Genomic DNA, 23,506 nt, shown 5'->3' on the forward strand with positions numbered 1-23,506 from the left:
ACAGTATTTCCGTCATCATTAGATAACTAAAAACCTGTGGTAAGTGGACCCCAGGGATTTATGGAAGGGTAGTAAAATCCTTGTTATTTAGGCATTTCAGGAAAGAATAACAAAAGCTTAATAATAGCTAAGGTTTGCCTAACGTAAACCTTAGGAAGCATCATTCCTAAGAACTTTTGGAAGTTGTTTCTTCAAACAGTATTTTCAATCTTAAAAAAAACAAACAGAAGAAAAACTAGTGTTTAAGCTAAAATGGAAACATCTGAGATAAAGTACTTTCATAATTTAGAGGCAAAATGCCTTTGAAGATTATCTATTCTTAAAACCTAAAAAACAAATCCAGGGGTCCGGAACTTGTGTCTTGTAACACAGTATCTTTCCCTCTAGCATGCCGGTCAGCTCCTTAGCTAAAAAAAAAAAAAAAAAAAAATTGATATTTTTATTTTGATTACTGGCTTTTCAAATCTCTTTTCAATCAGTATCCCTCGAATCCTGAGACATTATTCAAAGCAGTCATTATGATCTTACCTAATGTCACCTTATAAATGCATGACACTCCTCATGAATTTGGTAAATTGTGCAATTTATCCATGGGAAAGTTTGGGGAAGTGTTTTATTTTCACTTGCTTAACTAAAGTCATCAAAGAGCATATTAAAAGTGGATTTTGTCAAAACTTCTTTAGAGTACATCTACCTTGCATGCAGAATCTTGTGTTGTCATTAAGATGTGTGGCTAGGCTCTGTACTCCTGAAGATAAAGGTTTATTCAATTAATCAATACGCCTGCACAGTGAAGGAGTCTGGAGGCACTAAAGTTTATGCTGAGAATAATATTCCCATTAAATAGGTATTCATCTTTGCTTCACTTCCATGCCACTTTCCTAAAACATGCCTTTCGTGTGTGTGGCAATAAAATAAATGTATTGATTCACAAAGAAGATGGAATAAAACGAGAATGCAAATAAAGACACCTAGAAAGCCAGAGCACAAAAAATAATGACAAGGACAAAGCCATTTGATTTAAAAATGCTGAGTGGTCTTTTAAGCAAATTGCAACTACTTAGGCAAAAATCACAAACTGCTCTTATCCAGGGTAGTATGGAATAAGTCTTTCTTTCATGCCTGTCTACGGCTTGGCTTTGCTTTATGAGACACAAGCGCTTTCTCACTTGATCTTAAGAGGTTCTAGAAAAGTATCTACAACATGGCAAACATTAATATTTGTTTTTTTAAAAAGCAGCTTTTGTGAACTTATATTAAAATTCCTAAAAATGATACAAATGAACTTACTTACAAAATAGAAACAGACTCACAGACTTGGAAAACAAACTTATGGTTACCAAAGGGAAAACGTGGTGGGGAGAAATAAATTAGGAGTTTGGGATTAACATATACACACTGCTATATGTAAAACAGAAAATCAACAAGGACCTACTATATAGCACAGGGAACTATACTCAATATTCTGTAGTAACCTATATGGGAAAAGAATCTGAAAAAGAATGGATATATGTGTACGTATAACTGAATCACTTAGCTGTACACCTAAAACTAACACAACATTGCAAATCAACTATATTCCAAAATAAAAAGTAAAATAAAATTCTTATTTACATATACAGACATGCTAAACAACCTTTTGCCCCCTTGAGGATTTCAATTTTCTCCAAAGAGATCCAGGATACTAAAAACTCAAATACCTTTCTTTTGGCTTTTAAAATAGGAAGGCAAACTCTAATCTACTGTCACCTTCTCACTAATGCATTAACCTCTAGGGCTGATGTCTTGTTTTAGGAGACATACCATTAAACTTTGGACAAAGATCTCTTTGGAGGCAGTTTTTCAATTCATAGACTTTGTTTCAACTTAGAAGTGGGGGTGGGTGCGGGGGTCGGGAGCGGGTGTAGCAAGGCAAAGCACTCACGAATCGCTGGGCGATCTGCTTTCTCTCGCTGGGATCTGCCAAGGGGCACACACACAGATCTGAGACGGAGACTCCCGCGCAGGGCGTGAGGGTGACCAGCATCAAGAGTGTCCCCAGGCAGCTCTCCAGAGGCAGCTCCAGGCAGTTGGCTTGCTTCAGTGGGAGGGCTGAGATATCCACTTTACACCTGGAGAAGTTGCAGGAATCAGAGACAGAAAAGAGATTAACGCGTGGCAGCTGCTGAACCTCCAAAGCACCTGATTTTCATTCCATCCTCCCCATGAAACCTCACGCTGTCTGGGCATGGGCGATTCCAGTTACTAGAATCCAGCGATTCCAGTTACTAGAAGAGGTGGCAATTAGAGCTTTTGCATGTAATAAATTCATCAAGTATTTCTACTGGAAACACATTTATATATGGGCTGGTTGAGTAGTGAAGGTTGCAAGGGCTCCCCTGGCTGGTAACACTCCATCCCAGCCTAACACACCCTGAATGAAGGAGAGAAAGTGATCAAGGAAAAACAAAGAAAAGGCAGCGCGGAGAAAGTGGCAAATGAACCTGAGAAGCAGCAGATCTTTGACAAATAAGGTCTGCAGAGAAACGATGAGATCAAGAACGAGGAAGAAAACAGTTTCAAAGTTTCAACACTATGGATGCCGGCTCTAGAAGGCTGCTCTGGGCTGCTCTTGGCTGGTCTTCTACCGGCAAAGAGAATAAGAGACATTGGTTCAAAAAAAAAGGAAGAAAAGATAGGAGCTTTGCAAGCTGGAGAGGGTTAATGGAGAAACCACTTTCTTCTAGATTAATGCCGACTGGCCAGTTTTTATTTAAAGAAATGTGTTAAGGTGTTTTCCTAATAGGCATAGTTCCACAGGATTTCCCCAGGTGGGTTTCTGTTAGACAAATGGAGCGTGAAGTGCTACTGATGGATCCCATTTTGGCGGCACTGCCAGAAAAGGCTGCACCCATCTGCTATAAATTGCATGTTTTCCGCCTCTTAACAGTCAATGTTCTGGCGATGTTGAAAACCTCAAACACACTTAAATACAGAAGCAAACACCCATAAGGGGGGCGCTGAGGTGCTAAGCCATTTATTTGCTTTGACACGAAAAGTCTGGGATTGCCTGGACCACACTTGCTTTGTTTATGTGCAGGTAGGTGAGGTAGGCAGGGCTGAGCGGAGTGAGGGAGGGTAGTGTGTGTTTTTCGTTCTCATTTGCCATCTCTAGTTTTTGAATAAGATGACTATTCAAGACATTATTTAAAAATGGAAGCACGGCCTCAGAATGTCTGACAGGAATGGATTCTTACCCTTAATCATCAATGGACTTTGTAAGTTTGCAGATAATAGGAAATAGGTAAACTTACTTTATATATAAAGCAAAGACAATTTTGAGCCACATGGATATGGAAAATGTTCCAGTTCAATAAATTTAAAAGAAAGCTTGCAATCCCTTCCCCAAAAAACATCAATATTAAAGGTCTATACCAGCTTTTACCACAGAAAATATTTTAATAGTGATATGTACCTATAAAATTAAATATATGTGGGTATTTACTTCCTAATTACCAAAAGCGATTCCAGTTACTAGAAGAGGTGGCAATTAGAGCTTTTGCATGTAATAAATTCATCAAGTATTTCTACTGGAAACACATTTATATATATATATATTTTTTTTAATAACCCTCTATGATTTGAATCAAAACAATCTTTTTTTCTGTGCAATAAGGGATATTTCAAAGTTAAAGTTCACTACTGTGAAAATAGGGGTTAGTAAATATTTCATAAGTATGTAAATGGGGAATTAATTTTGCTTGGAAAGAAAGAAATGTCAAGTGCTTTAACTGTGCCATTTCTACAAAACTAAGTACCCGCAAATTCTGAACAAGTATAGCAGTAGTTCATCTGCTTAGGAATACTTTGCTAAGCATTATTTTCCACTGTTATATACATTTTCATTTAATAAACCTCTTTCTTACGGAAAGACGAATGATCCGAATTTGTAAGACTTTTCTCTGGTGGTCACCTCCATTAGTCCAAAGTAGCAATAACCTATTTATGACACATTCATTTTAATATCATTAATAATGGCAGTTTTGTCCTTTGAAGTTTACCTTTCTGTTGTGGTGGTGGTTTTATTTATCTTCTGAACAAAGGAAAAGTTACAGGATCTCTGAGAGCAAATAATGTTTGGGAGTCAAAAATGATGTATAATGAGGAAATAATAATTTTTTTCTTGGATAATTCAAAATGGACCTGACAGTAATTCTAAAAAAGTCATCTAAAAAGACTGTGAGCAATATTAGCATATTTACAGTAACTCTGCACACTCTCCTCCTGACTGTCCAAAGGCACAGCTTACTTGAACAGAGCAGTTTATTAACTTAAACAAGTGTGAATCACATCTCAGATGAAATGCAAACTAAATATTGAATTTTGTCTCAGAAATTACACATTTTCACAAACTTTTCAGTCATTTCTGCCCACTGTGAAACTTTTCCACCTATCCCAGTTTTAAAGATTATTTCGATAACGAAGAAAGAAACCCTGCACAAAACATAGCCTTGCCTATTTTAGATAAAAGAGCCCCATAAACACCAGATGGGGGATTTCAGGACAAACTTAATGGATTCTACATTCCCAGTTAACTAATGAGTGAATTCAATCAAATACTTACTTTTACTTTCTTAGTGACTTGAAAGAGCAAATTAAATTGATACATAGGCATCAGGCCAATCAAAATTAAACCTTGATCCTTCTGCACATAGATTATGACCCAGTTTCTTAGGGTCCCTGCCCCATCACATGAATTAATTGATTCTTAAAACACTGATGTCTTTAGTTTTATGAATTAATGTAAAGCTACCTTCTCCCTAGTGTTAACCGCCCGCTCTAAGGATGACTTTCTAGAACTGAACTGCTCTATCCACCTGGCTTCCCCATTCATTTTCACATTCTGGAAGACAGAAGGAAAGATGGGAGTAAGAAGAAATGAATCTCATACAAAACCCTTTCCTCCAGGCCTCCCATTTTTCTCTGTTTCAACCTCAGTCCCCATGGCTTCAGCTCATCCTCACATCTGAAGGAGAACCAGAATGTTCGGGAGGTTAGCCAGAGGCTGAAGAAATATTTACATTAACACCAAGCTAGGAACTAGCTTGTATGATCAGCAAAAGCAGTAGAAGGAAAAAAAAAAAATTAAGGACTTTTCTTCCAGAATTTCAGAATACTTTTACCACAATACTCATTGAATCTTCTAAAGAAAGGTTAAGTATCATATGAACTAAATGGCTTTCTTTAGTTTCAAGTAAAGATAAATACTCTAAAATCTTTAAGATATAATCATTCTGAAATATATTCATCAAAGACATGTTTAATATAAAAAATCTTGAAAGGAGACTCTGGGCTGCTTCCTTAATTTTCTATAGGGTACCAGATTCTACCCTGAGAAAGTACGAAATAATTTGGTCAGTCTCTTCATTTTTTCTCATTGCTACTGAAGCACTACAGAATCTGCTGTTCTTTCCCAAGGCTTTCTGTTAACTGTTTAGTTACCAGTTCTGGGAAAAGTGCAGGGTTGGCCCCTAAGAATGCCTAGGAGAAGAGATCCAGCCCAGCTTCCTGGGCAAATCAAAACACCTCCTCCTCCCTTCCTTCTCATTCTTATAAACAATACTTGCTCACTCATTGATTCCAGAATTTTACAGGTGTTGTTATATATTCTCTTTCTCTTCCATTTTGTATCCCCTAAGTTTCTTCCCAAGCTCTACCCAAATGGCAGCCTTGTATGAGCATTGATGAAAACTGAGCTTACTACTATGGATGCAAATTTTGCTTGAAAAATAACCTCAGTTTTCAGATATGTGGTTTAAAGGGCTCTCATAATGAGTGTTCCAATGATCATTAAAAACCACACCAATATTAATAAGTGATAGGAACTAAGACCATTTTTTCTGTGAAGGGCAAGACAGTAAATATGTTTTTAGTTTGTTGGCCACCTGGTCTCTTGCAACTACTCAGCTCTCTTCTTGTAGCATGAAAGCAGTAATAGACAATGTACACAAATGAACAAGGCTGTTTTCCAATAAAACTTTACTCAAAAACAAGCAGCCATCTGCATTTGGCCCATGGGCCCTAGTTTGCTGGCCCCTAACCTGGAGAAATGCCAGTCATTCAGCCGTGGTGAATTATAGCAATGGAAGTATTTAAAAATTTTTTCCCAGGTTGGTAGCTGACAGTACAAACGCATTGATAAAGGTATCAAGAAATACTGACCTGAGAATAATTTAAAAGAAAAAATAAATTTTAACTCACCATGGCCCACGAGACTCCGGCCAACATATCTAAAGACACGTTTGTTAACAAAAACCGATAAAGCAATAAAACTTATAAAACTATTCTTCTATCTGAGGAAACAATGTGGAAAACACGTGCTCAGGGCATCCACGTAAAACACATGAGTAATGAGCACTAGCAAATTAGGTCTATTCCCGTGGCATCATGTGTGACTCCACAGGCAAGGGGGGTGACCGTGTTTGGACCATCGTTCAGCAGGTGCTACACGCTGGCCCTTAGGTGACCAGGAAATCCTCATTCCGAAGTCAGAACTTAGACCATTCAGTCCGAAAGAGCTCCACTACGATAACAAGCTTTGCATTAGGAACATAAAGTAGCAGAGCACTAATGCATCTGTGTCTAGCCAGGAGCTGCTGCTGTTCATCTGCAGGTCATGGAATCCAATGGTTTTGTGACCTCACTCCTGCCTTCCTCTCTAGTTTGATCGCATGACATCACCCACCCTTCTCGTTCCTTTCCAGTTTCTCAGAATGTGTTCTCCCTCCTCTCTAAGCCTTTGTCCATGTGGTCCCATCTTCCTGGAAAGTTCTTCCTCCTTGTCAGGCTAACCACCACTCATGTTACAGGTCTCAGCTTAGACTCTCTTCTTCCAGGAAGCTGCCCTTCCACCCCCAAGACGCTGTCCACAACCTAGTGCCTGAGGACAGGATCCACCTCTGAACCCCCAGCACTTGGCAGGATGTCTGATACACGAGGTGCTCTACATTTGTTGAATAAAATGAACGAACGGACAAATGCATCCCAGTGGCAAAATAAAATTCCAAGTCAAAAACTCCAAATTATAAAGTCAGTGTTTTTTTTTTTTTGTTAACCAACCAAATATTCTGTAGTGTCTATTTCCTCCCCTATCTAAAAAAAGAAGGGGAAATAAATATATATACTAGGTGCCTCCCAGATTGAAAAGTCTGCGGTTCTATTCACCTGGAGGAAACAAGGACTAAATTACTTCTTTTTTTCCTCTGCAAGCTTTTTTTTTTCTCTGCATATATTAAAGCCAGCCCCTCTGGCCCACAGGCAGTTAATGTGCTGATTTAGCGTTGTTTCTGACCTCCTGTTCCTGTCTTTCTCCATTAATCCCACCGCATTTTAATGTTTTAATTCAACACATAATTTTACCATATCAGTCAGCCAAACCTGCTTAAGTTCCACTTGCCATGATAGCTTTTAACCTCTTATTCATTACCATAATTCTATGCTTTATATTATAGACTGGTCAGCTTTTCACTTAAATGCAAGGGGAAGAAAAGGGTGCTAGAGTTTTAAAAGCTGTACATCTCAGAGGCTAAGGAAGGCGGTGAACAGGAAGAAAATGGTGGCTGCGTCATGCCTGGCTGTAAGAGCAGATCAGCGACATGGGGTGCAGACTGTCCAAAGAAATCCTCTAGCCCTGATTCCCCTCTGCACCACAGTCACCAGTAAACTGGTAGCACGTCAGAGCCACTTTCTGAGGCACCGCGTGGGGCTGACGATTGGCTCTGAGGCAGCCCAGTTAAAATGAACTTGTGCATTCTCATTCTTAAGTTTCCAAACTAAATTAAGTCTAGAATATTCTGTGACAAATTAATCTCCGGAATCACAGGGAAATGTAAAATATACTTTAAGAAAATGATACGATCATGTTGAAATGGCACAGGTTGACAAGGGGGTTAATCTGTATTTCTACTCTTGCCATTTTGTTTAAAAGTTGGGGCAGGTTATATTTAGCTTTATTTCTTACTCCTCCCTAAAAATTCTGTCTCTAGACCACCGATGGACTCAAAAGACTGGATTATTTTGGTCCATGAATAAACAGCTGAATTAGTGTAGGCACCCTGGTCTGGGAGGGCTGTTGGGTTTGCCCAAGCACCTTCATCTTACCAGCCCTGACTTCCTCAGGAGTTACCTGTGGCTCAGTGGAAGGGATTTCAGAAAGTTCCCCGTGACTCAGGAGAGCCTGGAGGAGGCTGGTTACCAGGCGGGGGTGGGCCATGCCTGAACCATCACCAAGCCAGCAACCCACCAATGCCAACGTGATTTCTCTTCACATAACTGACCACTACTCCAGCTTTCTGTCCACAGCTACAAAACCCAGTATTGTTCAGGCTAATTGACACTGCTCAGATCTCCAGTCAACGAATGTCCTTCCCACCATGTCCTGGAAGACAGTCACTGCTCACTTCTACCAAAAAATATAAAAAATGTCTCTCCTGTTTTGAAGAAACAAAAATATGCTGAATTTTAACTAGTGTTTCAGTTACTTAAATGACACAATTTTAGTTGCAAATGTTGTGGGGATCTATAGTTACCATCCAGAAAAAAAATCTCAAAATTAATAGGAATAATAATAGCTACCAACAAGAGACATTGTTGCCAACTGCCATGATGACCTGCAAATTGGTGGAAAACGCCATTACACAAACAGAAAACCACAAAATCACTGCCCAAGGTCACGCACCTAGCAAACACCGTGGTTACCAGCCAGCCCAGGAAGTACAACTCAAAGGCTGGTGTTCCTTCCCTCATATCAAACTGCCCGGCAGAGGACTTTCTTAGGCCGTGCAGAACTTTAAATTACTAGCATCAAGGTGTTATCCAAACACAAAATATGAGACAGGTCTGAGGACAGTTATGACTCATTCAACATTGTCAAAGACCCTTCTCATGCAAAAAGTTATTTCCCAACAGTTGGGAGATAAAATAACTGAGGCTTAGAATTACAACAAAGAACAGGAAAACAATAAGTGAACATTTTCAAATAAGAAGGAACGGTAAGTAACAGGTCTGTGATACGCATATGCCAGCACAATCTCTCTTTTAACTCTGACAAGAAGTATGTATTTTAGGGTAGGTCTCACCCCACCTGGAAGTTCACTCAGGGTAATGCTGTGTAGCCAACTCCCAAGAGATACTTTTGTTATCTTTTGTACCTTAGGAGAGGAAAAAGGAAAAGGATACAAAAAAAAAAAAAAAAATCCTTTAAAATCCATGAAAAGGAAGGACAGAATGACCACTGGGGCAGGTATACATCTAAGTTACAAACAGGAAATAGCTCAAATAATAAATGACAAAACATGGCATAAGAGGGACATCTCCAATTATTCTTTGTGTCTGTAAAGAAACTTAACACTCATTTGGAAAAGCGTTTCCTATTATGTGAAAGAAACATAACAGCACAATGACATGCAGAATGAAAGGCCATTATTTTCTGCACCTACTAAAATAACACGCTGGCCATCCATCACTGGGGGCCCAAATTCCCACCATTCAGATAACGCTTTGGGACACAGAGTTCTCTGCATTTGTGCATTTACGTGACTTATTCCTGCTCTGCTGGCTAGCACAAAGTTTCTGACCCTCCTACCATGGGTGTTGGCAGGGCACTGGGGTGTCACGGTGGTGACCAGGGTGGGAGACACTGGCAAGACTCTGAGGTGTCTCAGTTACCCCACGGGGGAGAGGGTTGGGGGGAGACTAGTAAGGCATCTGACAGGCAAAATCTGTCAAATGGTTGACCACAGGAAGACCTCTCTCCTGGGTTGGAGAGTGTGACATGACCTAGTTTGGTACCCCAAAACACAAACCTGGCCCTGGAGATCTCCAAGGAAGCATGGCTACTACCTGCTAGAGCAGCACAGAGCTGGGGACGAGAGGGCTGTGCAAAGCAATGTAACCAGGGCCACGACACGTGGAGGGAAAAGCACCCATGTCTCAGTCAGCAGTGCTGCTCTCCTAGCAGGTGTTTGGACATGTGTGGATGAGCCGTCAGTATGTGTGTGTGTGTCTTCCACAGGATAATTGGGGAATGTAGCTGGCATCAGGTGGGTGAGGGCCAGGTTTATTAGGCACCTGGAACATGCCCGGCCGTCCCATGAGACAAGGTGCCTCTGCTGAGAAGCATGGGAGGAATGTTCCATGGCCTCCAAACTCCCACCTGTCTATCTTAGGAGGAGCCACTGAGGTGGGACAGGGTAACGGCAGCAAAAAGAGCTGACGTTCCGTGCACCAGGCTCTGCTAAGTGTTTTACACAGAAAAAGCACTGCATCAGGTATCGGGTTAGCTGGGGCTCATCCCATTTCTGCCCCTAAATTCCTTGCTGACGGAAAAAACATGACTTCTCTGGGCCTCTGGACTTCTTCATCTATAAAATGAAGGGGTTCTACTGGATGAGTGTTTTCAATCTTTCATTTTCAGCAGGAAACTCTTCCCTCGAATGGAGCTCTACCAATGTAGAGCACAGGTAAAAGTGGAGATGCTCTGGTTTCAGGAGACCCCCGTTCTCCAAGGTGACCCCAAGGCATCTCCCTGAACCCAGGGTTCCAGAGAACTTGGTTTGAAAAAGCCCACAAACAGCCGTTGAGAGTCCTTTAAATGCTTATACTTAGGACTGGTGGACAAACTGTATGCATATGGGCTGAACAAAAGGCAGTGGTTTGGTGGGAAAAACTTGGTCTTTGAAAACACAGAATCCTGACTCTCGCACTCACTGCTCTGAAGCCTACAGCGAAGATGTATGCAAACCTTTTGCACTCCATTTCCTCATCTATAAAACAAAAATAATACCACGAACTTGCAGGGCTATCAGAAAGATCAGAGATGCACGCTTCCACCAGCATCTCCTTCATGCTCAAACTGGAGCAGTCACAGTTCAGGCACAATTGCATTTAACTATTCTTACTACAATCCTATAAGGAAGCAATAGTACTTACACTACTTTTTATTATGTACGAGTGAGCCCCTCAATTAAGTTGGGAAGGTCCAAAGTAAAGAAATAAAACAAATCTGGCCTCAATAGATTTCATTATGATTTGCCACAAAGTTCATCAAGGACACTGACAAGTTTCCATCAATTTGGGACACCCAGCTTCACAGTGTTACTAAATTATATGGTATTTCACTAAGTAGCAAAACCCAAATCATAGGGTGCATTGGACACTTATACCAACATTTCCCAAAGAGTCTGAGATGGTACATTATCTTTCTTTAGAGACTTCCTGGCACATACAATTTTCTTCTGTTGTAATCAATACTAAATTAAAAAAATGAAAAAACTTTCCCCAGGTTAGGGCCCAGCTAACTTATGGCTCCTTGGGGTGGGGATATGAGGTTTTATTCTAAGCTCAAACAGATAAAGATATTCCCTCAGACCAGCCTCAATGCAGACACATCTCCCACCGTTTAAAAAGCAGAGCAGACTCACGTGCCCAGACGTTCCTCGTGCTTTTTGCTGTCCTTTCCCCACACTTCAATGTCCAAAATGCCCATCCTGTCAGAGAAGTAGTGAAAGTCAAACTGTTCCTGCCACTGCGGATTTGCACTCTTACACAGTGTCTAGAAAACATGCAGTTATATTATTTATTTTCTTAAAATGGCATTCATTGCTACAGCAACTACACATTCATTTCATTTCTAAACAGCAGGAGATCATAATTATGGTTATGATTGCTCTTATAAAGTTAAACTTTTCTTTTTGGAAACGAAAGGGACTTCAAGGTTCCAGGAATTGGCAAAACATCATACTCTTTTAGCTGACTCCCCAGACTTACTAATTTATCCGCCAAATTTGGAGAAACACTGTTATCCCAAAAGAAACCATAAATGTTATATATATATAAAACACATACTTTTGATATATATATATTTATTATATAATATTTTTACACACATACAATAATGACTATTGAGATATGCTCTCTATATATTTCAATAGACATTTTACAGTTGTTCTCTCTTATGAAAGATACTAATTGGTTAACCAAATGGAAGTAACATTTTTATTGGCACATCCATTCAGTGCTGGCTTAAGAACTATATGAATTAACAGTCTGGGGTCTTAATTATTAACATCTGTCAGATGCATTACATGAGAAACCCATAACCTGTAGGCCGCTGCCTATTTTTAAATCCAAGTTTACTGAACCCCGTCACTAGAATGAGAGGAAGACTATGAAATTCCACTGCAGCCAAACCTAAAAATTAACAAGCATGGTCTGAAAACTCCACAAGTGTTCCTGTGTTCTCCGAAAGTGATTTCAAATTGCTTGTGTGTTTGATTCATTGGCAGGACTTTCATTTTTGTTTCAATTACACAGAGATTCAATTTGTGAATAAAAAGTGAGCAAAAACGCAGGCCACTAAGTATCAGGACCTCAGGGCCAACTATTAAATCCTGGGGCCAAATATCCCCGTGTGAGAAAACAGGGACTGCTCAGATCTCAGCTACAGCCAACATCACGTAACATCATTTACGCTGTTTTTCATCATCATTGGGCTTAAATATATCAGATCACGGCATTTTGAAACCATGAAGGAAAAAAAAACCTATTAGACCACAAATTAAGTGCAATATTCCCCAAGGGGGAACGTAGCAGATACTGGACTAATTCTACACTTCCCCTTAGTCTAAAAGGGTACGTGTGCTTAGTGATGAATAATTTTTCTATAAATCCTTACCCTGACCCTGGATCATTAAAGGAATCTTAGTGGAGAGCTGTGGTCATCCTGGATATACTCACTGTGAGGTACAGCCTAAAACTGCCTGGTTAAAATAATTATCTGTATATTTCTGCTGTAACTTGTCTTCCATTTTTTGCATTTCTTATAATAAACGATTCTTCAATAAGAGCTTCAATTCTCTACTCCTTGTGGAGTAAATGACATTTCATATTTGATTCTGCACTGAAAATTGTGCAGCAGAGAAAACCTCTTGCCCCCCTAAATCATTTTCTAACTAGTCTGCTTCAGTTAAGTCCTCTACACTCAAAAGCCCAAACTGCAAATATCCTCAGGCCTATTTTCAAAATCTTCCACCGATGTTTTTCTTCCTATGTGGCTTTTGGCAAATGACTTAACTTTCAAGTACCCTAGTTCCCTCAATCCATAAAACATAGGAAATATTTCTGTCTGACAGTTATGTAAAACTAATTAATTACCATGGTTTGGAGACTAGTGTTTTTGAAATAAAAACCACACCAAATTACTGAGATTAAAAATTAAATGGAAGTTGGATCAGCAGAGTAAGATGATTGATTTTTAAAGACGGCTAAAAAAAGCCATTACCTTTGGTCAAAACAAATCACTTTTAATACTTTTTAGATAGTTTAAAAAAATCACAGCAAAAAAACCCCCAGCAGCACTAGATGTCTATTTTTAGTGTTCATACCAACAAGTTAGAGAAAGCCCGGAGTACATAATTTTGAAAACATGTTTAGTTAACTCAAATATTTTAATCCAACTATAACATATTATACCATTTTATTTTTATACGATGTTGAAAGCATTTAGTAATCCTTTTCCCTCATTCTCTGAAACACAGTTTGCTTATTTTCAAAACAAAAATAAGCCATGCATTCAAACCTATTATTTAATAAGCTTTCTCTAGCTTTAGTTTAGTATATTAAAATAGATTATACTAAGCGATCAAATATCCATATTAATAGACTGCACCTATACAATTATCTTGTTTTCTGGGTTGCTCCTAATACAGTTAGGAGGGTTAAAAATAAATTCTGTTCTTGTGAAGTTTAGAGTGGGAAAATATTTTTTTCCATTGTTTTAATCTTAAAGATATTGTTCTCCTTAAGGAACTGACAGAACTTACCTTACTTTTATACCTCTGATCTCCTAGTTTTAACTGGACAAACATCTCTGTCATGCTTCCTCCTGAGACATTCTTTCCTTCCAACAAAGTTATACTTATAATCCCATTCCAGAGTTGGTTCTTTTTCAAGAACTCTGAGAGCCGGAGGTTGCGTATCAAAGAGGACTAAAGCAAAAAATAAAGATAACATATAAACTCGCTGATAATTCTTGAGTGTGACTTTGGTGATCAGAGGAATTCCAGCTTTCAATATTTGATTAGAAATAGCACTCCCTGCCTGGTAAAAGTGTTAATATTCTTCACTGGCTTTGCAAACCTGCAATCACAGTTATGTGACTTCCTTCTCAAGCATTGGACTTGAAACATATAGCAAAGCACAAATTCGAACAACACTTGCATTTGGCACTGGCCTGTACTCCCACCTAGATGTGCTCTTTGGTAGCAATCCTTCAGCTGGGCCTTTGGCTATTTTAATAGTAGGAAGGGAAGAAAGGCATTCTGGGAAATAGAGATATAAGAACGAGGCACTACTTTTCAGGGAAACAAAATACCTCTGGGCATTTAGAAATTATGGTTTTGAATTTATCCTTCACACTTGAATCTGTCCCCACTTCCCTTTATTCCTTGGGCTACGACTAAAAAGCCTAACACCACTGTGAGATTCACAACTCCAGATATAGCCTGTAATCGGCTAGCCAGCCAAATGAGCTTTGCAGAGGGAAGGCTGCGTAAAGAACACAGCCCCATGGCTGGGACCCAGTAGGGGTTCAGTAACTTGTTACCTTATTTTTGTTTCCTTTTCTACATTGTATTACTCACACACACCTTAAACAGAACATAGAAAAAGGCAAATATCCCCTATTATTAAATTATAAAGAGGCCAAGCACACTTTAATTTCCATTATGTAAATTTTCGAACACACACAAAGATAGAACAACAAACCTCCATGTGCTTATTTATCAGATTCGACATTTTGTCAACCTTATTTCACCTATCCTTTCACTATTTTTTTTTTCTGCCTGAAATATTTGAAAGCAAAATCCTTGTTTGTTTTTACATAAGAACCATGCTATGATCACACTCAACACAAGTAACCATCATTCCTTTAATACTGTTAAATGCCCTGAAGGTCTCAACAGTGTCTTTTTATGGTTAGTTAGTTTGTTTGAGTGAGGATCCCCGACACGATCTGCAGGCTGCATGCAGTCCAGGCTGCGGAGTTCATTCACGTTCTCCGTTCAATAAGTGAAATGGCACAGAGTGTGGACGGCTTGATTTGAGGGAGAAATAAATGGGCTGAAGAAGGTAGACGGTGTCGAGGATCATAGTAAAGCAATGAATTTCTAACACTATATATTCATTCCTGTCATCTGCTCACTCTATCTTCGAGATCATTTAGGCATCAATTTGCTCGGTTTGATGACCAGTTAGTCACAATTTATCACAACACACAGTATGTCAGTGCCATGTTAATTACATGCCAGCTTACCTCATCCAACACACGTCACTCCACCACCCTTAATAAATGATGCAATAACGCCAAGTGTTTGGATCCTTTTATGATTTCCTTAAACAAAATACTTTTAAGGAAATCTGTACTCCCAACTTCATATCTGTGTTGCTTTTCTCTTGAAATTGGAATTCACACAAATGCACACACACACACACACAAATGCACACATACACACAGGGGTTTGGAGGTGCTGAAACAGAGCAGGAAAGGGAGATGGGAAAATAAGTAATTTTTTTAAAAAAGAAAAAAACCCTCTCCTCTGGAAAACATGAACACTTCTTTCTCTAACTTCTATTTGCAGTTGGGTTGTGGACAGAATATATTCAATAATGAAGGTGTAGGAAATAAAGTTAAGTAATTTTATATTTGCTAAAAACAATGCACACCATCACAATATATAGACAGATACATATATAAATATGTATATAATCTATATGTGTGCATACAGATGTAGTACACTTAATACATTCTCTAGCTTAGTAAGCACACGGGCTGAACATTTCTATCTTTAAAAAGAAAATGAGATTTTGATTCATATATCCTGCTGCACTTTCCTTTTTTATGTTTTTTTCTTCTTAAAGTTCGACTTGCCAACCAACAAGCTGAAGCATGACCTGTCCCATGGCTATGCTTCAAAGTTCCGACAGATATATTCCTCCCTAAACACTGCAACTATTTCAAAATCCTTTTTATAAAGAAGGGAGTAATGTCCACAAGGGATCAAAGGGCATCCTACAGTCTGGCAATTGCCTAAGAAAAATGGCAGTGCTTCCATGAAATATGCCCTAAAATAATTTTGCGGCTTGGTATGTCCTAATTTCAAATTGGATGTTTATCTTGGAAAGGCTTCTAACTTGTCCATAAAACAGTCCCACTTAGCTCTATGAGCTCTGTGAAAATGGAATCCAAAGCTGGTTATTAAGGGGGCCCAGAGATAGGTTCCATATGGCAGAACAGCATGGGAGGGCAAGGCAAAGGCCTACATCAGGCCCGGCTTGGCTGGAGCTCCTGATCTATCCACGGACACTCGTTGCGTTACACTCTAACATCTGGATTATTGCTTGCAATGTCCCTGGGAAATATCCACTTTCCATCAAAGCTTTTATCTATCTCAGTCGGACTTTGAACATTTTAGTATTTAACACAGTCATGTTTGATGTGATGGACTTGCTCTTTGCTGTCCAAGATTTTTTTTTTTCCTTACTAAAAGCGGGGTAGGAAAAGAGAAGTATTTATTGCACAGTTCACAGATAGAAAAGGACACAGGACCATTAGCCTACTTATTTCACCCTAAGTATTTCTGCAAAGCCCACTATAAGGTTATGTCCAAAAAAAGTTTCACTTGCGAGCGATGCAGTCTAGGATATGAGTATGAGCTTTAAAGATGTTTCTTAACTACTTTCGCATTTCTCTTCCACCCTTGAGACTTGTGATGAGGCTTAAGAGCAGGGTCTGTGGTTGTGGGCGGCATCCGGGCCATCCCATGTGTGCTCTGATGCAGATCTGGGCTATCCAAATCTTTTGTGCTTGTCAAAAGCTCCCTTTCTCCCCACCATAAATCGACTCCTCCGCACTCACTCTGTTAGCTCAATAGCTCAGGTTTTCATGACCGTGCCCGAGCCCTATATGTGAAATTTGTCATCTTAATGCAGCTTGGAATGTGAAAGCAGAGAAGGAAATGACCCATCAAAAGGAGAAACCCACCCCACCTGAGCTGAAACAAACACCAGGAGATAGAGCAAAGCTTCTGGGTCCCGACCCTAATTTCTCAGCAGACATAATGGATAAAATATAGTACATCAGGGTTTTGTTATTTTTCTCCTGCCTCCCAGAAGATCAGAACCTTTTACTATTTCTACGTGGATTCATTCATAGGCTCTCTTCCTTGGCCCTCACCCCACCAAATCCACACCCAGAAAAAGTGACTTTCTTTTGAAACATGCAACTTAGTTATGACTAGTGAAAACAAGGTGTGATATTTAACTTTAAAACATACTAGCTTTTGTAAAAATGAAACAGATTCCAAAACATTAATATGCTTCCAGGTCACGAAAATTTCACAGGAAGGAAGGGAAGAAAGGGAGAAAGACTGAAAGTATAGGCTGTGGAGCGTCTGCTCACTTCCAACAGGTGCAGAATTCTCAGGAGTTTTTGATCTAGGAATAGACTCTCAAAACAGTGAATAGATTTTCCTTCCTGGGACATAAAAAGCAGATTGCAGCTTGGCAACATGCATTATTTGAGGATTTTGGCCAAGTGGCATGCTGTGAAGACAGCAATGTGGACTCCAGTACCCTGATTCCCAGTGTGGCTACAAAGGAAACCCTGGGATAGTGGACCTGTCAGCTCAATGCCTCCTGTCCGTCCCAAGCCAGGGAGAATAGCAGAGAGGTCAGAAGTAAAGAAGGATCCTGATAGGAGGGCACAGAGTCCAGAAGCTGGGGCCATAGCCTGCAGTTATCAAAAGCAATGTTATATTCAGTGATGCCACAGTCCATAACTAACTATGCTGACCAATACCACGGGGTAAGAATTCAAAGAACTCCCTTGGGTGACAAAAAAACACCAAAACATTAAAAAAATTAAAATTAAAAATAGGGGTGGGACTTCCCTGGAGGTCCAATGGTTGAGGCTCCGTGCTCCCAATGCCCAGGGTTTGATCCCTGGGCAGGGAACTAGATCCCACATGCATGCCACAACTGAGAGTCTGCATGCTGCAACTAAGACCTGGTGCAGCAAAATAAATTAATAAATAAATATTAAAAAAAAATAGGGGCATTGAGAAAATGTTTTTACAAGGTTTTTGTACTAGGCCTACCTTACTGCTGCCAATTACTGTATGGGTACCTTTTAGATCATCTCAGTGATGGAGATTTAAAAGTATGTGTTCCGATGTTGCCAATCCATCTTATTTTGACTCTCATTAATTATTTTTCCTGAGTCATTGTGAGAAAGTAGGGAGTCAAGGAGACAAATGCATGAAAAAAAAGAAAGGAACTAACTTTGTAAGCAAAATGAGGAGTAAAGCAAGATTCCAACTATGTTGGCAATGCTTAGAAAAACTAAGGAAGAACATTCAGTCTATAAAAGGTTTCCCTGAAATATTCCTTCCAAGCTTTTTCAATATGTAAAACTACTTCTCATTGTCAACAGCCTTTATAGCATGACATGAGAAGATCCATACGTTCATGCAACAGGCTTCCAGAAAGCTGCTACTCGACAGCTCCTTATATCATCTGAAGAGAACCCTGTAGGCATAAATTCTCCTAGAACTACACAAACATTTTTGCATAGGATATAAAGGAAGCCTTTTAAATTTCCCACAGGGGAATGGACATGAAAGATGAGATTTATATTTATAGATGAAAACTATTTCACAGTCCCAAGGATATGAATAATCTGTGTGCACAAAGACGTTAGCTCTAAAAGGATTATATTAATTTTTTTTAATTAAAAGGGAATATCCTCACTCCATGTTTGAACTTAAAAATAAAAATTAGACTAAGAGAAGATTTCTAAAAATTGATAAAGTCCATAAATACCCAATGATTCTCAGGGTCTGGACTGAGGGGGGGGGGAAATGAAGGCCATGTGATTCAACAAGGTTTTCCTTTTTGCCCTGACCTCTAGAAAGCTCAATATTAAATGCTGGGCTCATATACGATAATATTCATCGACTAGTATTTCTTGATTCACATGGGTCATCCTGCGGGCCTTCATGTCTGTGTTCCGTATTTCTATGTCTCTCCTTCACTTAAAATAGGTTAAGGGCACCCCTATACGAGACTGGGACTAGGGTGAGGCAAGTGAGGCATTCGGGGTGAAACATTTAAGGAGGTGCTCACTTCTCAGTCTTCTGCAAGGGCAGGGCTGGCCCCTGAGCCCGAGTGCCTTCTCACGTTTTACACCCCAGGCGCCTCACCTGCCTCACCCTAATCCCAGACAAACCTAAGATTTAGCAGTGCTCCCCACTGCTCTACAAGGCCTGCCCCTCTAACATCCCTGGCTTTGCCTCCTACTTTCCCTAGCATCCCACGCCATACCCTAACCCTCACCAGTGGCTCTCAAACATCACTATGCTTCCGAATCACCTGGAAGCCTTGCTAAAAGATGGCTGGGCCCCGTTTCCAGAGTTTCTGATCTCAGAGGCCTGAAATGGAGGCCCAACATCCACATTTCAGAAAATGTCCAGGTGGCGCTGATGGTGTTGGCCCAGGGGCTCTCCTTTGGAACTGATAACAAAGAATTCAGAGCACTTGCCATGCACCACATTATTTTATAAATGTCCTGTCTCAATTCACTTCCTCCTCCTTCTCATCTGGTGAGATTCACTCCAGCTTTCTCGGTCCCCAGCCTTCAATCCACCCCACCCACCTGTAAAGCCAAGATAAGGGCCTAGTCTCTGAATATCCCCACCTCCTCACTCTCACCTCTCCTAATCCCTTATCAGTTATGATGGCCAACTCTTGTCTCCGAATTCTCAGGACAGTGTTCCTGACAATATAGTATGTGCTCAGTAGTGAGAGGCTTTTTTTTTTTTTTTTTTTGGCCAAAACTGAACCTAATGTCACTGAGAGGAGAGATCTGATGCAAAGTTTAGGAAGGAAGTGGCTCTGTTCTTCTGGGCTGGAGACACACAAGGTTTGAGAGTTCTAACAGATCCAAGGTCTTACCTGAGCGTGACTGAAGCCCACAGAAATGAGGAAAGCCTCTAGAAACCATTCTGCTCAGGGTGATGCTGACCTAGACTTCAAAACAAGGCAGTAGAAGCATCGGGGTTAAGATATTTAGACGTGTGCCCGTGCAGTGTCACTTCTAGATAGACAGGCAGGCATGTAGGTAGGTAGAAAGCGAGATAGGCATACAGACAGACAGACAAATAAATTAGGTAGATATATAGATGAGATAGATAGGTATATGGATGTATATGGCTGTTTGGGGTATACCATTCTCCAATCCTTCAAATTTAACCAAGAAAACAAAAAAGTAAAAGGTATTACTAAGGGTGGGCATTTGAGTTAGGAATGTCTCAAAATGAAAAGGAACCAACCAAACAAAAAGCATTCTATTAATTGGGAAAGTGGTCCAGGCACAATACTTTCAGTTTAGTTCTACAAATGGACCACACTTCTTGCAAGGGGTTTTGCTTGTGCTACTTCCTGGGCTTATAGCGAAAGAAGGGACATGGGTCCACCTAGAGAAAGGTACAGTGACAGAGGGCATTTACCAGTAAGGTGGGAGGAGTGGCATCTCTTCCAGTTTGAGCAGCTTCTTCTCAACCCAAAACTATAGGACAGACAAAACAATCATCCAAACTTCCTCCTGGTTCTTACCTGGGCTCTGGTCACAAAGCACATCATGATATGTAGTTGGATAGATAGGTAGATGATAGATAGATAGACAGACAGGTAGATAGATAGATAGATAGGCAGACGGACAGACAGAGCTTCCCTCCAAGTTCTCTGACTGTCCTCTTTCAATTTAAGTTCCTCCACATTAAACTAGCTCCTACAGGAGCTAAATATGCTAAAACCACACTTCTAAAGCCACCGGAGTCCCAGCCCTGCAAAGTGCTTCAACCTGCAATGAGGTCTTCAGTGAACTTGGCCCACGTGTTAGAAGCAATATTGACAAGGTCAACCTGTATAACTGAATCAAAGTCAAAAGCACAACCACAATAATTTGCTGAGACTTCCCAGACTTCACTCATTTGGCCAGACAGCTAACCCACAGACACAGCCACCCCCGGGGCAGCAGCCTATGGGTGGGGTCACAACTGACAAGGATGCCACGTCACCCCCTGGCAAGACAGCGTATAGTCACAAGACCCAACCAGCATCCCATCACAGGGGGCTGCTGGGTGATGAGGCTGAGAATGGCACACTTCAAAAAGCCCAAGTGGACAAGCCAGTAGAGAAAGGAGGCGCTGGCCCATGCAACAGACAGCTCTCCGGGTTCAAGACCAACCTCAGCAAAACACTGCTACTACTAACTCCACCTTTCTGAGACTGCCTACCTGTTCTGAGTCCTAGATGTCAGAGAGCTAGAAACAGAGGCGCAGACAGAGCCCAAGGGAAAAAGAGAAAGTGGAAAAGGGGAAAGAAGACAAGGGAGGACATAACCTAAATTCAGGCCGAACCCTCACCATGTAATTCATGACTCTTACCAAGTCATGACACTGAAATAAAGTATCCAAAAAAGCCGAAAGCAAGAGCGTAGCCCCTATATTTTGTCAGGGAATACAACAGGAAAAGAGAACCATTCCAGGTACTACGAACAGAGGGAATATAATGCGGAGAACAGGTGATGGAAAAGCTGAGACGCCAAATAGAGTATATGGAGAAAAGTTAAGGTCAGTGACAGGAGGAAGCAGCCAGCACTCTTAGGCTGGAGTGAGGGCGGGGCGGGCAGACTTTCTGTAAAGTTCCAGGTAGTAAGAATTAGGGTCTGCCCCAAGTACTCAACTCTGCCACGTCAGCCAGAGGCAGTGCATACACAAATGAGTGCAGCTGCGTTCCGATCAAACTTTATTTGCAGAAGCAGACACAGGGCTGAATTTTGCACTCAGGCTGAAGTTCAATGACCCCTGGGCTAGAGAGAGAAAAAGAGTAAATGCTAGGATCAGGGTACAGAAAAAAAATGTTGCACTAGGTACAGGGATGTCTTCTACCTTAAACGGCTGACACATAATTGCATAAAACAATGGGTCAGAAGAGGGGCCATGTGAGAATAAATACTTATCTCAGTGCAAATTATCTAAAATGAAGAAAATCCATAACTAAAAGGGCACTGTGGTCACTCATAATACAGTCCCAAATGAAAGGGCAAGGGTGTGGTCTGTATATACGCAGATTTTCTGAATACAGTCAGTGACCCATCAATTCCGTATTTTATCATCGTGTTTTTATCCCATTAGACTATTTGATGTAAGAGAAGTAACTGCTGTTAATTTTCTATCTCTGTAACTATTATATACATTAGAAAGTGAGAAGTAAGGTTTGGAAACAGATCTATTCACAGAAAAGATTGTGCATAGTAAATATCTAAAAAGAAGTAGTTATCTGATTCAGGTCCTTTTAAGTAAGTTTTTCAGTTCTCTCTTTAAAAGGGTCATTAGAAGGAAAACAAAGGCTTTTGTATGAAACCTAAAGCTATTTTTTAAAGGCGATCTCTGTGTATTTACTGTATTAAAATCAAGGTCAGTATCAAAATCAAGGAAACGGGGAATTCTCTGGCAGTCCAGTGGTTAGGACTCTGTGCTTTCACTGCAGAGGGTGCAGGTTCAATCCCTGGTTGGGGAACTAAGCCCATGAGAGACCAAAAAAAAAGAAAAAAGAAAAATTCAGGAAATGCTTTAGAAGACAGTCCACAAAGACTCTGCCGTTCTGGGTCCCTCTAGATGATGCAAAATTATAAACTTATGGGTCTAAGAGCAATTATTTAAATAAAGTTAAGTTATTATAAGAATAAGATTGAGGTGAAAGAGTCAATGACATTTTATAGGTAATACATCACTTAGGGCTAGTGAAATTTTAGATACTCATAGTAAGTAATCTTCCTTATATTAAACTTCTGTTACCTAATTTTTAAATATAATATGGAAATCCTAAAAGAGAAGCTTATAGTTTAAAAATACCAAGATAGGTTGATCAGGGTATTTTAACTACTTACACAGAAGGTTAATCACAGAGTCTATAGATTTTCCACATGACTCATTTTCATAAGCTAAATTAGAAGCTATCTCATGTTTTCCTCCCAAACTGCAAACTCTAAGCTGCAAAATATCAACCTAACAATTGAAACTCTTCACCAATATATAAATGGCATCTCTCATATAAGATAGCAAGTAGCTTTCAATGACCTATATTCATCTAAGGTTTTACTAAACATTGTATTAGGTTTGGGCATTTAGTCTCTGAGCCCAGTGCACTGAAGTCAAAATTCTAGAAACGACAATGACAGGGAAAAAAGAAGATGACAGTTCCAGGATCCTCTGTTCCTTTCATATTTTTGATAACATTTTTCCTCCCCCTCTTCATTCCTTTGACTGTTCTTCCTCACCTCTCCTGTCATCCCCTAGACTCCCATATTCCCCAAGCTCACAATTTTTCTTTCTAGCCTTTATGTTCTTCC

The 23,506-nt window shown here is 40.1% G+C and overlaps 1 protein-coding gene across 3 annotated transcripts in view; it reads right to left on the bottom strand.

The window, feature by feature from the left end:
- The window catches only part of MCTP2 (multiple C2 and transmembrane domain containing 2), a 190,683-nt gene that overhangs the window by 117,023 nt on the left and 50,154 nt on the right, over window positions 1-23,506 (bottom strand). For 2 of the 3 annotated variants that reach the window (XM_060170522.1, XM_060170520.1), the window contains exons 8-10: window positions 13,860-14,024; window positions 11,460-11,590; window positions 1,925-2,111 (exon numbers count right to left, since the gene is read on the bottom strand). In XM_060170522.1, coding sequence (XP_060026505.1) covers window positions 1,925-2,111; window positions 11,460-11,590; window positions 13,860-14,024 — 483 coding nt within the window. The remainder of the gene's footprint in view (window positions 1-1,924; window positions 2,112-11,459; window positions 11,591-13,859; window positions 14,025-23,506) is intronic. The other variant, XM_060170519.1, reaches the window with a different exon arrangement.

The sequence above is a fragment of the Lagenorhynchus albirostris genome, chromosome 1, assembly GCF_949774975.1.
Source record: "Lagenorhynchus albirostris chromosome 1, mLagAlb1.1, whole genome shotgun sequence".
Taxonomy (NCBI): Eukaryota; Metazoa; Chordata; class Mammalia; order Artiodactyla; family Delphinidae; genus Lagenorhynchus; species Lagenorhynchus albirostris.